Raw genomic sequence first — 16,698 nt, 5'->3', positions numbered from 1 at the left:
TACCGCTGCTGATTGGGTGCTCAGCAGTATGCCTTTATGGGGGTTAAACCCATAGCACTGCAGGGTCGCTAGTGTTAACACTGCATGCCTCACAAATTAAAACGTAATTTTTCCACTATAATAGCCCTTGAAGCAAACAGATTGCAATGGTTATCTGGAAAAAAAGATCAATGCCTTTTATTGTGGTACATGCCAACACTGTGCTATTAATCTAGTTAAATCTGAATCCTATATGATTTTAAGAAAATGTACCCTCTCACTGAGCTAGGTCACATATATAATTACTCCACTGCTGATCATGTTATGGCTGTTCTGCTTTTTGTATGCATGATCTTGTACCAGCAATATACACCACAATGATTTAATGACTCCAAATACCAATAACTCAGAACCTCTGTGATTTAACCCCTTTGTTACTAGAAAAATGCACAAGTGTCATGTAAGTCCTTAGTTTAACCATTTGGTTGTCAGTATCACTAAGTGGTTCAACCACTTTCTTTCCAGTAACACATTTGTGCCCACTGAAATTTTATTTAGGCTGTGTGTGTTTTGGGCAATCTAGAAGTTTAAAGGGACAGTCTAGACAAAATTAAACTTTCATGATTCAGATAGGGCATGCAGTTTTAAACAACTTTCCAATTTACTTTTATCATCAAATTTGCTTTGATCTCTTGGCATTCTTAGTTGAAAGCTAAACCTAGGTAGGCTCAATTGCTAATTTATAAGCCCTTGAAGGCCGCCTCTTATCTCACTCAATTTGAAAGTTTTTTCACAGCTAGAGGGCGTTTGTTATCTATACGGCACACATTAACTTTGAGCTCACGCCGTGTAGTTACTTATGAGAGGGAACTGATTGTCTAAAATGCAAGTCTGTCAAAAGAACTGAAATAAGGGGACAGTCTGCAGAGGCTTAGATACAAAGTAATCAGAGAGGTAAAAAGTATATTAATATAACTGTGTTGCTAATGCAAAACTGGGGAATGGGTAATAAAGGGATTATCAATCTTTTTAAACAATAACAATTCTGGAGGAGACTTTCCCTTTAAAATAACTGTTGTATATGTGTAAAACAGGAGTGATTTAACTCTTTGATTATAACTGTGTTTCTGGCAATCAATGGTTAAATCTTTGTGCATTAATGAAAATGAAAGGGTTAAATTACTGCGGTGCTGCAACCCTTTAATAGTTAACAACAACACATGGAGCGTTGATTGAATAACTTGATTGCATTGGCATATATTTAGCTATCACAGCACAGATAGTATCTGTATATATGCTTTTAATTCTGAGTAATAAGTCACTCACCAGAGAGTCAACCTGTTCCAGGATGTTCATAAACTGTTCCATTGAAGTCTTTACTCTCTTGTCAAGCTTGCCAAGTGCTTCTGCTTGAAGATTTTTACTAAGAAATCCCTGCAATTAAAAAACATTGCCATTTTAATCATCCTAAATTAAAAACTGTGTAGTTAAAGTGAATGTAAATTTTGATGCTAAAGTGCCCGGTTTTTAAAACTAAAAACAGGGGCACTTTAATTCATCAAAATTTACATTTCACTCCTGTTGTGAAAAAAAAAAAAAACTTACCTTTTAATCTTCACAGCAGCTCCAGCTTCCTCCACCCGTTTCAAAGCCTCTTCCTGGGTCTAAAATGAGGCATCCGGCTTCCTCCAATCACAGCATTGAATCAGACACTGATTCCCCCGGGGGAGAAGCTGTGATTGGAGGATGACCTATCAATCATTTCTGACATCAGAAATGGCTTGTGAGACCGGAGGAAGCTGGAGCTGCTGTGAAGATAAAAAGGTAAGTTTGTTTTCACAACAGGAGTGAAATGTAAATTTTGATGAATTAAAGTGCCCCTGTTTTGAATCGAAGTTTTAAAACCCGGGCACTTTAGCATCAACATTTACATTCACTTTAAGTTAATGTAGGTTGTCTAGGAACTCAGTTAAACAGCACTAGCCTATCCCAGCAATCACACTTCACACAAGGTGTAACCCAATTGTTCAAAACGAGCAAAATTAGAGAAAGGTGTGGGAGGCGCCAAAGGCAGTCTGTTTATAGTAGAGAATGATAAAATAAAACTGGTCTTATTTTTTTAATATGTGTATTTTGTTTTTTATATATTCAGTGGAACAATAAATTATTGATATAACGACCACGGACGTACCTGGCACGTCCTCCGGGGCTTCAAGCACTGGAAGCGATCGTGATCGCTTCCAGCCACTTTCAGGGTATTGCAGTGATGCCTCGATATTCAGGCATCCTGCAATATCCTCTGGTATGCAACCGATGAAGAGAGGGACACAAAAGTGGCCCTCTCTGCATCGGCCATCAATGATGCTGATTGTTGCTAGCGTGTGAGGGAGGCGTATGGGCGGCCCATCGCTGGACTGGGTGGGACCGCTACACTACAGAAATTATGTGGGGAGTAATGTGAGAAGTGAGAGAGGGAGAAGGTTTTAAGAGATTTAGGAAAGGGATCTGGGAGGGGGAGCGAGGTAGGTTATTGAGAGGGGGCAGCTACACTACGGAAAAAACGGGTTGATTTAATTTTTTTTAAAATTTAACCCAATTTTACTGGAAACTGGGTACTGGCAGACAGCTGCCAGTACCTAAGATGGCGTCTAACAGTTAGAGGGGGGATACTACCCTGCAGAAAATATATATAAAATAAAAAAAACCTTTTTTATTTTTATACTGGCAGACTTTCTGCCAAAACTTAAGATAGGGTGACCTTTGGGGGGTGGGGGAAGGAAGAGAGCTGTTTGAGGGAGCAGGGGGTGGGATGGATCAGTCTCCCACCTGACACATAACAACCCCTGATCCCTCCCTGACTCCCCTCAAATAGGTCTCTTCCCTTCCCCACCCCTTAAAGGTCACCCCATCATAAGTTCTGGCAGAAAGTCTAAAATTAACTCTACAAGCTACCTAATTAACCCCTTCACTGCTGGGCATAATACAAGTGTGGCGCGCAGCTGCATTTAGCGGCCTTCTAATTGCGAAAAAGCAGTGCCAAAGCCATATATTTCTGCTATTTCTGAACAAAGGGGATCCCAGAGAATCATTTACAACAAATGCACAAGCCGTTTGTAAATAATTTCAGTGAGAAACCTAAAATTGTGAAAAACATAATTTATGTAAGAACTTACCTGATAAATTCATTTCTTTCATATTAGCAAGAGTCCATGAGCTAGTGACGTATGGGATATACATTCCTACCAGGAGGGGCAAAGTTTCCCAAACCTCAAAATGCCTATAAATACACCCCTCACCACACCCACAATTCAGTTTAACGAATAGCCAAGAAGTGGGGTGATAAGAAAGGAGCGAAAGCATAAAAAATAAGGAATTGGAATAATTGTGCTTTATACAAAAAAATCATAACCACCACAAAAAAGGGTGGGCCTCATGGACTCTTGCTAATATGAAAGAAATGAATTTATCAGTTAAGTTCATACATAAATTATGTTTTCTTTCATGTAATTAGCAAGAGTCCATGAGCTAGTGACGTATGGGATAGCAGATACCCAAGATGTGGAACTTCCACGCAAGAGTCACTAGAGAGGGAGGGATAAAATAAAGACAGCCAATTCCACTGAGAAAATAATCCACAACCCAAATCAAAAAGTTTTAATCTTATAATGAAAAAAACTGAAATTATAAGCAGAAGAATCAAACTGAAACAGCTGCCTGAAGTACTTTTCTACCAAAAACTGCTTCAGAAGAAGAAAAAACATCAAAACATCGTCTTGATAAAGCCAACCGGCGAAACGCGTAGACATTATTCTATTGCAACTCACATATCCCCTGCAAGATCTCAAAGACAAATTGAGTACGGGGGAAGAAGAAGGTAATCAAAACAAACGGCCGTTTGTATACTGAACATCGGAGGAGCTGTTGACACGCCGGAGCGTGCAGCGCAAGTTCATACCCAATCGAAAAGCTTGCTGCCGGAACTGACAGCCAAAGATAAAACATAATAGAGGGTATTGAACCACCGGAGCCATACAGGCAAATACAGGCTCAAAAGAAACAAACTTCCAGGAGATTCTTGTATCGTACAAGATTAGAAAGCAGAAAGGAGGCATACAAAATCTTCCCGGTAAGATTGAAATACCGCCAGACACAGCAAGTGTCAGAAGACCCGGTAAGCCCTTTAATAACACTGACAAATATTTGCAAAAAAGACTTAAGTATTACAAATTTATAAATAACATTCCTGCATTTTCTTCTGAGAACAAAAGAACAAAAGTGTATCGGATTACATAGTATATATGAACTTTTAGCTGGAACTCCGCAACTTTGTATCAATATTGAGAAGAAATGAACTTTTAAAAAATCAAAGTTTTTATGATGAACATTTTATTCATTTAAAAACCATGAAAGTATTATTTTAAAAAAAACGTTTATATAAGGTGGATGAAGGTGGTATTTAAGAAATAATTGATTAATACAAATAAATGATATAAAGTACAAGATATATTGTGTTATAAAGTATAAGATAAAAGATAGGCTAGATATAATAATTTTGACATAGAGGGAGACGTCCCATATCTGAACAGATTGTTTTTATAGTCATTTTCTTACACAAATCACGTGCCATAAATCTCAATATAAGTTTTAATAATACAAATCAGTTTTAGTAATAGAAATCTGTTTTTATAATGTTCGTAAAGGTTTTTTAACATACTTGTTTTCTAATCTATGTTGTAAATAAATTACATATATATAAAATATCAATCTCCATATCTTCCTTTAAGCTTTTCAAGCGCTCCCAAACTATATAAATTTAAAGGTATCTGTTTAGTGATTTGGTAATCATAGGGAAGATTGCCTGTGAGGGAGCATAAGGATAACAACTTGGCGCTTATCTTAAATTAACCCATATACTCAAGGTTGGCAACTTGCCATCCGAACGAGATCCGCATACCAAAACCTGTGAGGCCATGCTGGAGCCACCAGCAATACAAACGAACGTTCCATTAAAATTTTGGAAATCACTTTTGGATCAAGAACTAGAGGCGGAAAGATATAAGCAGGTTGATAATTCCAAAGGAAGCGACAACGCGTCCACTGCTTCCGCCTGAGGATCCCTGGATCTGGACAGATACCTGGGAAGTTTCTTGTTTAGATGAGAGGCCAGATCAGATCTATTTCTGGAAGTCCCCAGATTTGAACAATCTGAAGAAATACCTCTGGGTGAAGAGACCATTCGCCCGGATGTAACGTCTGGCGACTGAGATAATCCGCTTCCCAATTGTCTACACCTGGGATGTGAACCGCAGAGATTAGACAGGAGCTGGATTCCGCCCATACAAGTATCCGAGATACTTCTTTCATAGCCTGAGGACTGTAAGTCCCACCTTGATGATTGACATACGCCACGGTTGTGACATTGTCTGTCTGAAAACAAATAAACGATTCTCTCTTCAGAAGAGGCCAGAACTGAAGAGCTCTGAAAATCGCACGTTCCAAAATGTTGATTGGTAATTTCGCCTCCTGAAATTCCCAAATTCCCTGCGCTGTCAGAGATCCCCATACAGCTCCCCAACCTGAAAGACTCGCATCTGTTGAGATCACAGTCCAGGTTGGACGAACAAAAGAGGCCCCTTGAATTAGACGATGGTGATTCAACCACCAAGTCAGAGAAGATCGAACATTGGGATTTAAGGATATTAATTGTGATATCTTTGTATAATCCCTGCACCACTGGTTCAGCATACAAAGCTGGAGAGCTAGAATTTCCATGCACAAAGCTACCGAAGGGAATGATTGAGACTGAAGGTTTCGACAAGCTGAAACCAACTTCAGACGTCTCTTTTCTGTTAGAGACAAATTCATGGACACTGAATCTATTTGAAAACCCAAAAAGGTTACCTTTGTCTGAGGAATCAAGGAACTCTTTGGTAAATTGATCCTCCAACCATGTCTTTGAAGAAACAACACAAGTTGATTCGTATGAGATTCTGCAGAATGTTAAGACTGAGAAAGTACCAAGATATCGTCCAAATAAGGAAATACCGCAATACCCTGTTCTCTGATTACAGAGAGAAGGGCACCAAGAACCTTTGAAAAGATCCTTGGAGCTGTTGCTAGGCCAAACGGAAGGGCAACAAACTGGTAATGCTTGTCTAGAAAAGAGAATCTCAGGAACTGATAGTGATCTGGATTAATTGGAATATGAAGATATGCATCCTGTAAGTCTATTGTAGACATATAATGCCCTTGCTGAACAAAAGGCAGAATAGTCCTTATAGTCACCATTTTGAATGTTGGTATCCTTACATAACGATTCAATATTTTTAGATCCAGAACTGGTCTGAAGGAATTCTCCTTCTTTGGTACAATGAATAGATTTGAGTAAAACCCCAGACCCCGTTCCAGAACTGGAACTGGCACAATTACCCCAGCCAACTCTAGGTCTGAAACACATTTCAGAAACGCCTGAGCCTTCACTGGGTTTACTGGAATGCGTGAGAGAAAAATCTTCTCACAGGCGGCCTTACCTTGAAACCTATTCTGTACCCTTGTGAAACAATGTTCTGAATCCAAAGACTGTGAATCGAATTGATCCAAATATCTTTGAAAAATTGTAACCTGCCCCCTACCAGCTGTGCTGGAATGAGGGCCGCACCTTTATGCGGATTTGGGAGCTGGTTTTGACTTTCTAAAAGGCTTGGATTTATTCCAGACTGGAGAAGGTTTCCAAACGAAAACCGTTCCTTTAGGGGAAGGGTCAGGCTTCTGTTCCTTATTCTGACGAAAGGAACGAAAACGATTAGCAGCCCTATAGTTACCTTTAGATTTTTTGTCCTGAGGCAAAAAGGTTCCTTTCCCCCCAGTAACAGTTGAAATTATAGAATCCAACTGTGAACCAAATAATGTATTACCTTGGAAAGAAAGAGAAAGCAAAGTTGACTTAGAAGTCATATCTGCATTCCAAGATTTAAGCCATAAAGCTCTTCTAGCTAAAATAGCTAAAGACATATACCTGACATCAATTCTAATGATATCGAAAATGGCATCACAAATAAAGTTATTAGCATGTTGAAGAAGTTTAACAATGCTATAAGCATTATGGTCTTACACGTGTTGCACTAAAGCCTCCAACCAGAAAGTGGAAGCTGCAGCAACATCAGCCAAAGAAATAGCAGGTCTAAGAAGATTACCTGAACATAAATAAGCTCTCCTTAGAAAGGATTCAAGCTTCCTATCTAAAGGATCCTTAAAGGAAGTACTATCCGCCGTAGGAATAGTAGTACGTTTAGCAAGAGTAGAGATAGCCCCATCAACTTTAGGGATTTGTCCCAAAATTCTAATCTATCAGATGGCACAGGGTACAATTTCTTAAACCTTGGAGAAGGAGTAAATGAAGTACCCAGACTATTCCATTCCCTAGAAATTACTTCTGAAATAGTATCAGGAACAGGAAAACCTTCTGGAATAACTACATGAGGTTTAAAAACCGAATTTAAACGCTTAGTAGATTTAGTATCAAGAGGACTAGACTCCTCCATATCTAATGCAATCAACACTTCTTTAAGTAAAGAACGAATAAACTCCATCTTAAATAAATATGAAGATTTATCAGTGTCAATATCTGAAGCAGAATCTTCTGAACCAGATAGATCCTCATCAGAAACAGATAAGTCAGAATGATGGCGGTCACTTAAAAATTCATCTGAAATATGAGAAGTTTTAAAAGACCTTTTACGTTTACTGGAAGGAGGAATAACAAACAGAGCCTTCCTAATAGAATTAGAAACAAATTCTTTTACATTAACAGGGACATCCTGAACATTAGATGTTGAAGGAAAAACAGGTAAAGGATTATTACTAATGGAGACACTATCTGCGTTAGAAAGTTTATCATGACAACTAACACAAACTACAGGCGGAGGAACAGTTACCAAAAGTTTACAACAAATGCACTTAACTTTGGTAAAACCAGCATCAGGCAGCGTCTTTCCAGAAGTAGATTCTGATCCAGGGTCAGGTTATGACATCTTGCAATATGTAATAGAAAAAACAACATATAAAGCAAAATTATCAAATTCCTTAAATGACAGTTTCAGGAATGGGAAAAGATGCAAAATAAACAAGCCTCTAGCAACCAGAAGAAATGAAAAAGTGAGACTTAAATAATGTGAAAAAAAGGTGGAGACCAGTATGACGCCCACATTTTTTGGTGCCAAGTATGACGCCCACATTATTGGCGCCAAGTACAATGCCCATATTTTTGGGCGCCAAGTATGACGCCACATCCTCTGACGTCGAAAACGACGCCCACATTTTTTGGCGCAAAAAAAACGTCTGTAACACACATACGTCAAAAAATGACGCAACCACAAACAAACTTCCGGCGTCAACTATGGCGCCGGAAATGACAGAATTTTGCGCCAAAAAAGTTTGCGCCAAGAATGACGCAATAAATTGAAGCATTTTCTGCCCCCGCGAGCCTAACAGCCCGCAGGGAAAAAAGTCAATTGAAAATTTTTAAGGTAAGAAAAAAATTATTTATTCATATTATCCCAAATAATGAAACTGACAGTCTGAATGAAGGAATACTGATTATCCTGAATCATGGCAAATATAAGTTTAACACATATATTTAGAACTTTACATATAAAGTGCCCAACCATAGCTTAGAGTGTCATAAATAAAATAAGACTTACTTACCCTAAGACACTCATCTACATATAGTAGATAGCCAAACCAGTACTGAAACGAGAATCAGTAGAGGTAATGGTATATAAGAGTATATCGTCGATCTGAAAAGGGAGGTAGGAGAAGAAATCTCTACGACCGATAACAGAGAACCTATGAAATAGATCCCCCTAGAGGAAGACCATTGTATTCAAATAGGCAATACTCTCTTCACATCCCTGACATTCACTGCACTCTGAGAGGAAAACCGGGCTTCAGCCTGCTGCGAAGCGCATATCAACGTAGAATCTAGCACAAACTTACTTCACCACCTCCATGGGAGGCAACGTTTGTAAAAACTGAATTGTGGGTGTGGTGAGGGGTGTATTTATAGGCATTTTGAGGTTTGGGAAACTTTGCCCCTCCTGGTAGGAATGTATATCCCATACGTCACTAGCTCATGGACTCTTGCTAATTACATGAAAGAAAAGTGAATACATTTTTTATTTGATCGCATTTGGCTGTGAAATGGTGGCATGAAATATTCCAAAATGGGCCTAGATCAATACTTTGGGTTGTCTACTAAAAAAAATATATACATGTGAAGGGTTATTCAAAGATTCCTGACAGATATCATTGTTACAATGTAACTAGCGCTAATTTAAAAAAAAAAATTGTTTGGAAAGCAAAGTGCTACTTGTACTTATTGCCCTACAACTTGCAAAAAAAGCAAAGAACATGTAAACATTGGGTATTTCTAAACTCAGGATAACATTTATAAACTATTTAGCATGGGTGTTTTTTGGTGGCTGTAGATGTGTAACAGATTTTGGGGGTCAAAGTTAGAAAAAACAATTTATGCTTACCTGATAAATTCCTTTCTTCTGTAGTGTGATCAGTCCACGGGTCATCATTACTTCTGGGATATTACTCCTCCCCAACAGGAAGTGCAAGAGGATTCACCCAGCAGAGCTGCATATAGCTCCTCCCCTCTACGTCACTCCCAGTCATTCGACCAAGGACCAACGAGAAAGGAGAAGCCAAGGGTGTAGTGGTGACTGGAGTATAAATTAAAAAATATTTACCTGCCTTAAAAACAGGGCGGGCCGTGGACTGATCACACTACAGAAGAAAGGAATTTATCAGGTAAGCATAAATTATGTTTTCTTCTGTTAAGTGTGATCAGTCCACGGGTCATCATTACTTCTGGGATACCAATACCAAAGCAAAAGTACACGGATGACGGGAGGGATAGGCAGGCTCTTTATACAGAAGGAACCACTGCCTGAAGAACCTTTCTCCCAAAAATAGCCTCCGAGGAAGCAAAAGTGTCAAATTTGTAAAATTTGGAAAAAGTATGAAGCGAAGACCAAGTTGCAGCCTTGCAAATCTGCTCAACAGAGGCCTCATTCTTGAAGGCCCAAGTGGAAGCCACAGCTCTAGTAGAATGAGCTGTAATTCTTTCAGGAGGCTGCTGTCCAGCAGTCTCATAAGCTAAACGAATAATGCTACGAAGCCAAAAAGAGAGGTAGCAGAAGCCTTTTGACCTCTCCTCTGACCAGAGTAAACGACAAACAGGGAAGACGTTTGTCGAAATTCCTTAGTTGCCTGTAAGTAAAATTTTAGAGCACGGACTACATCCAGGTTGTGCAGTAAACGTTCCTTCTTCGAAGAAGGATTTGGACACAAAGAAGGAACAACAATCTCTTGATTGATATTCCTGTTAGTGACTACCTTAGGTAAGAACCCAGGTTTAGTACGCAGAACTACCTTATCCGAATGAAAAATCAAATAAGGAGAATCACAATGTAAGGCTGATAATTCAGAGACTCTTCGAGCCGAGGAAATAGCCATTAAAAATAGAACTTTCCAAGATAACAACTTTATATCAATGGAATGAAGGGGTTCAAACGGAACGCCCTGTAAAACATTAAGAACAAGGTTTAAACTCCATGGTGGAGCAACAGTTTTAAACACAGGCTTAATCCTGGCCAAAGCCTGACAAAAAGCCTGGACGTCAGGAACTTCTGACAGACGTTTGTGTAACAGAATGGACAGAGCTGAGATCTGTCCCTTTAATGAACTAGCAGATAAACCCTTTTCTAAACCTTCTTGTAGAAAAGACAATATCCTAGGAATCCTAACCTTACTCCAAGAGTAACCTTTGGATTCACACCAATATAGGTATTTACGCCATATCTTATGGTAAATCCTTCTAGTAACAGGCTTCCTAGCCTGTATTAAGGTATCAATAACTGACTCAGAAAACCCACGTCTTGATAAAATCAAGCGTTCAATTTCCAAGCAGTCAGCTTCAGAGAAGTTAGATTTTGATGTTTGAAAGGACCCTGTATCAGAAGGTCCTGTTTCAGAGGTAGAGACCAAGGTGGACAGGATGACATGTCCACCAGGTCTGCATACCAAGTCCTGCGTGGCCATGCAGGTGCTATTAGAATCACTGATGCTCTCTCCTGTTTGATTCTGGCAACCAATCGAGGAAGCATCGGGAAGGGTGGAAACACGTAAGCCATCCTGAAGTCCCAAGGTGCTGTCAGGGCATCTATCAGGACTGCTCCTGGATCCCTGGATCTGGACCCGTAACGAGGAAGCTTGGCGTTCTGTCGAGACGCCATGAGATCTATTTCTGGTTTGCCCCAACGTCGAAGTATTTGGGTAAAGACCTCCGGATGAAGTTCCCACTCCCCCGGATGAAAAGTCTGACGACTTAAGAAATCCGCCTCCCAGTTCTCCACTCCCGGGATGTGGATTGCTGACAGGTGGCAAGAGTGAGACTCTGCCCAGCGAATTATCTTTGATACTTCCATCATAGCTAGGGAGCTTCTTGTCCCTCCCTGATGGTTGATGTAAGCTACGGTCGTGATGTTGTCCGACTGAAACCTGATGAACCCTCGAGTTGTCAACTGGGGCCAAGTCAGGAGTGCATTGAGAACTGCTCTCAATTCCAGAATGTTTATTGGCAGGAGACTCTCCTCCTGACTCCATTGTCCCTGAGCCTTCAGAGAATTCCAGACGGCACCCCAACCTAGAAGGCTGGCGTCTGTTGTTACAATTGTCCAGTCTGGTCTGCTGAATGGCATCCCCCTGGACAGATGTGGCCGAGAAAGCCACCATAGAAGAGAATTTCTGGTTTCTTGATCCAGATTCAGAGAAGGGGACAAGTCTGAGTAATCCCCATTCCACTGACTTAGCATGCACAGTTGCAGTGGTCTGAGGTGTAAGCGTGCAAAGGGTACTATGTCCATTGCCGCTACCATTAAGCCGATTACCTCCATGCATTGAGCCACTGACAGGTGTTGAATGGAATGAAGGGTGCGGCAAGCACTTTGAAGTCTTGTTAGCCTGTCCTCTGTCAGGTAAATCTTCATTTCTACAGAATCTATAAGAGTCCCCAGGAAGGGAACTCTTGTAAGTGGAACGAGTGAACTTTTCTTTTCATTCACCTTCCATCCATGTGACCTTAGAAATGCCAGTACTAACTCTGTATGAAACTTGGCAGTTTGAAAGCTTGAAGCTTGTATCAGAATGTCGTCTAGGTATGGAGCTACCGAGATTCCCCGCGGTCTTAGAACCGCCAGAAGAGCACCCAGAACCTTTGTGAAGATTCTTGGAGCTGTAGCCAATCCGAATGGAAGAGCCACAAACTGGTAATGCCTGTCTAGGAAGGCAAACCTTAGGTACCGGTAATGATCTTTGTGAATCGGTATGTGAAGGTAAGCATCTTTTAAATCTACAGTGGTCATGTACTGACCCTCTTGGATCATAGGTAAAATTGTCCGAATAGTCTCCATCTTGAACGATGGAACTCTTAGGAATTTGTTTAGTATCTTTAAGTCCAGGATTGGTCTGAAAGTTCCCTCTTTTTTGGGAACCACAAACAGATTTGAGTAAAACCCTTGTCCCTGTTCCGACCGTGGAACTGGATGGATTACTCCCATTAACAAGAGCTCTTGTACGCAGCGTAGAAAAGCCTCTTTCTTTGTCTGGATTGTTGACAATCTTGACAGATGAAATCTCTCTCTTGGAGGAGAGTATTTGAAGTCCAGAAGGTATCCCTGAGATATTATCTCTAGCGCCCAGGGATCCTGGACATCTCTTGCCCAAGCCTGGGCGAAGAAAGAAAGTCTGCCCCCCACTAGATCCGATCCCGGATCGGGGGCCCTCAATTCATGCTGTTTTAGGGGCAGCAGCAGGTTTCCTGGCCTGCTTGCCCTTGTTCCAGGACTGGTTAGGTTTCCAGCCTTGTCTGTAGCGAGCAACAGCTCCTTCCTGTTTTGGTGCAGAGGAAGTTGATGCTGCTCCTGCTTTGAAATTACGAAAGGAACGAAAATTAGACTGTCTAGCCTTAACTTTGGCTTTGTCCTGAGGCAGGGCATGGCCTTTACCTCCTGTAATGTCAGCGATAATCTCTTTCAACCCGGGCCCGAATAAGGTCTGCCCTTTGAAAGGTATATTAAGCAATTTAGACTTAGAAGTAACATCAGCTGACCAGGATTTTAGCCACAGAGCCCTGCGTGCCTGAATGGCGAATCCTGAATTCTTCGCCGTAAGTTTAGTTAAATGTACTACGGCCTCCGAAATGAATGAATTAGCTAGTTTAAGGACTCTAAGCCTGTCCGTAATGTCGTCCAGAGTAGCTGAACTAATGTTCTCTTCCAAAGACTCAATCCAGAATGCCGCTGCAGCCGTGACCGGCGCAATGCATGCAAGGGGTTGCAATATAAAACCCTGTTGAACAAACATTTTCTTAAGGTAACCCTCTAATTTTTTTATCCATTGGATCTGAAAAAGCACAGCTATCCTCCACCGGGATAGTGGTACGCTTAGCTAAAGTAGAAACTGCTCCCTCCACCTTAGGGACCGTTTGCCATAAGTCCCGTGTGGTGGCGTCTATTGGAAACATTTTTCTAAATATCGGAGGGGGTGAGAACGGCACACCAGGTCTATCCCACTCCTTAGTAACAATTTCAGTAAGTCTCTTAGGTATAGGAAAAACATCAGTACTCGCCGGTACCGCAAAATATTTATCCAACCTACACATTTTCTCTGGTATTGCAACTGTGTTACAATCATTCAGAGCCGCTAACACCTCCCCTAGTAATACACGGAGGTTTTCCAGCTTAAATTTAAAATTTGAAATATCTGAATCCAGTCTGTTTGGATCAGAACTGTCACCCACAGAATGAAGTTCTCCGTCCTCATGTTCTGCCACCTGTGACGCAGTGTCTGACATGGCCCTAATATTATCAGCGCACTCTGTTCTCACCCCAGAGTGATCACGCTTACCTCTTAGTTCTGGTAATTTAGCCAAAACTTCAGTCATAACAGTAGCCATATCCTGTAATGTGATTTGTAATGGCCGCCCAGATGTGTTCGGCGCTACAATCTCACGCACCTCCCGAGCGGGAGATGCAGGTACTGACACGTGAGGCGAGTTAGTCGGCATAACTCTCCCCTCGTTGTTTGGTGAAATTTGTTCAATTTGTACAGATTGACTTTTATTTAAAGTAGCATCAATACAGTTAGTACATAAATTTCTATTGGGCTCCACTTTGGCATTGCAACAAATGACACAGGTATCTTCCTCTGAATCAGACATGTTTAACACACTAGCAAATAAACTTGCAACTTGGAATACAATTCTATTAGAATATTATTAAAAACGTACTGTGCCTTTAAGAAGCACAGAAGATTTATGACAGTTGAAAATTAATAAATTGAAACAGTTATAGCCTCAATCCTTGTAAACAACACAATTTTAGCAAAGGTTTAATCCCATTAGCAAAAGACAACTAATTCTGAAAACAGGAAAAAATTACAGAATAAACGTTTTTTATCTCAGTCAACTATACTCTCACAGCTCTGCTGAGAGAAATTACCTCCCTCAAAATAAGTTTTGAAGACCCCTGAGTTCTGTAGATATGAACCGGATCATGCAGGAAATACAATGAGCTGCTGACTGAAATTTCTGATGCGTAGCAAAAGCGCCAAAAAACGGCCCCTCCCCCTCACACACAGCAGTGAGAGAGAACAGAAACTGTCAGAAAAAAGATTAAGCAACTGCCAAGTGGAAAAATAGTGCCCAAACATTTATTCACTCAGTACCTCAGTAAATGAAAACGATTTTACATTCCAGCAAAAACGTTAAACATAATTTCTTATCTATTAAAAAGCTTTATGTACTTTTTACAGTGTAATTCTAGTGAAGTACCATTCCCCAGAATACTGAAGTGTAAAGTATACATACATGACATTATATCGGTATGGCAGGATTTTCTCATCAATTCCATTGTCAGAAAATAAAAGCTGCTACATACCTCTATGCAGATTCATCTGCCCGCTGTCCCCTGATCTGAAGTTTACCTCTCCTCAGATGGCCGAGAAACAGCAATATGATCTTAACTACTCCGGCTAAAATCATAGTAAAACTCTGGTAGATTCTTCTTCAAACTCTGCCAGAGAGGTAATAACACACTCCGGTGCTATTTTAAAATAACAAACTTTTGATTGAAGATATAAAACTAAGTATAATCACCATAGTCCTCTCACACATCCTATCTAGTCGTTGGGTGCAAGAGAATGACTGGGAGTGACGTAGAGGGGAGGAGCTATATGCAGCTCTGCTGGGTGAATCCTCTTGCACTTCCTGTTGGGGAGGAGTAATATCCCAGAAGTAATGATGACCCGTGGACTGATCACACTTAACAGAAGAAAGTGTGTTTTTTCCATTTTTTCATCATATTTTATATTTTTTTTATAGTAAAATGATAAAATATGATGAAAACAATAGTATCTTTAGAAAGTTCATTTAATGGTGAGAAAAACGGTATACAATATGTGTGGGTACAGTAAACAGTAAGAAAATTGAAAAATGGTCTGGTCACCAAGGGGTTAAGTCACAAAAAATGTTTCTTTAATCGTTTTTATCTCACAGCAAGATTTTAAGACAGGATGGTAAGAAAAGTGTACAGTCCTTTAGTAAAGGTTTTTTAAAGTTCTAGTCTTCATGGCACACTAATAGGCCAGATTTTCAGGATATCTAAACCAGAACCACACCGACAAAATAATGAGTTGGTCAGTAACCATCGCCACTAACCTTCTCTCACCCAAGGTTATTCCAGGATTGGAATTAAGAAACAATGCTCTAGTTCCTTTCTACCAAAATTAAGAAAAATTGTATTTCTTTCCAGGTGTATAAAATCTGATTCAATTAAAAGCTATAAAACTAAAAACAATGTCTATAAATGAACAACAGGTATTAATTAGCACCCAAAATACAAACTATACATTAACTGAGTTCAGGGTTAACAGCTTATTCCTTTTTAGCCTCTTACTAAGATTATTAAAAGCAGTAAAAATCCATCTAATTAGTCTGTATTTGCAGAGTTCAGACTTTTTAGAGTATAAAAGCTCAGATCAGTATTTTTTTCAATGTATAGTACATTTAAAATAGTACTTAAAGCGATGTACAATTCAAAATGAAACCTTCATGATTCAGGTAGAACATGCAATTTCAAACAACCTCCCTCTCTTATTAAATGTAGTTTGTTCTCTTGGTATCCTTTACAGGGAGTGCAGAATTATTAGGCAAATGAGTATTTTGACCACATCATCCTCTTTATGCATGTTGTCTTACTCCAAGCTGTATAGGCTCGAAAGCCTACTACCAATTAAGCATATTAGGTGATGTGCATCTCTGTGATGAGAAGGGGTGTGGTCTAATGACATCAACACCCTATATCAGGTGTGCATAATTATTAGGCAACTTCCTTTCTTTTGGCAAAATGGGTCAAAAGAAGGACTTGACAGGCTCAGAAAAGTAAAAAATAGTGAGATATCTTGCAGAGGGATGCAGCATTCTTAAAATTGCAAAGCTTCTGAAGCGTGATCATCGAACAATCAAGCATTTCATTCAAAATAGTCAACAGGGTCGCAAGAAGCGTGTGGAAAAACCAAGGCGCAAAATAACTGCCCATGAACTGAGAAAAGTCAAGCGTGCAGCTGCCAAGATGCCACTTGCCACCAGTTTGG

The 16,698-nt window shown here is 40.1% G+C and overlaps 2 protein-coding genes across 2 annotated transcripts in view; one reads left to right on the top strand and one right to left on the bottom strand.

Moving 5' to 3' along the window:
- The window catches only part of LOC128660657 (ropporin-1-like protein), a 230,393-nt gene that overhangs the window by 129,179 nt on the left and 84,516 nt on the right, over positions 1–16,698 (top strand). The gene's annotated exons all lie outside the window — the stretch shown is intronic.
- Positions 1–16,698, bottom strand: part of BAG1 (BAG cochaperone 1) — a 131,980-nt gene that overhangs the window by 73,212 nt on the left and 42,070 nt on the right. The window contains exon 5 of the mRNA XM_053714592.1: positions 1,306–1,413. Coding sequence (XP_053570567.1) covers positions 1,306–1,413 — 108 coding nt within the window. The remainder of the gene's footprint in view (positions 1–1,305; positions 1,414–16,698) is intronic.

Source organism: Bombina bombina, chromosome 5 (genome assembly GCF_027579735.1).
Source record: "Bombina bombina isolate aBomBom1 chromosome 5, aBomBom1.pri, whole genome shotgun sequence".
Lineage (NCBI taxonomy): Eukaryota > Metazoa > Chordata > Amphibia > Anura > Bombinatoridae > Bombina > Bombina bombina.
Note: the sequence above shows the minus strand (reverse complement) of the source record. Positions and strands in the feature narration are given on the sequence as shown.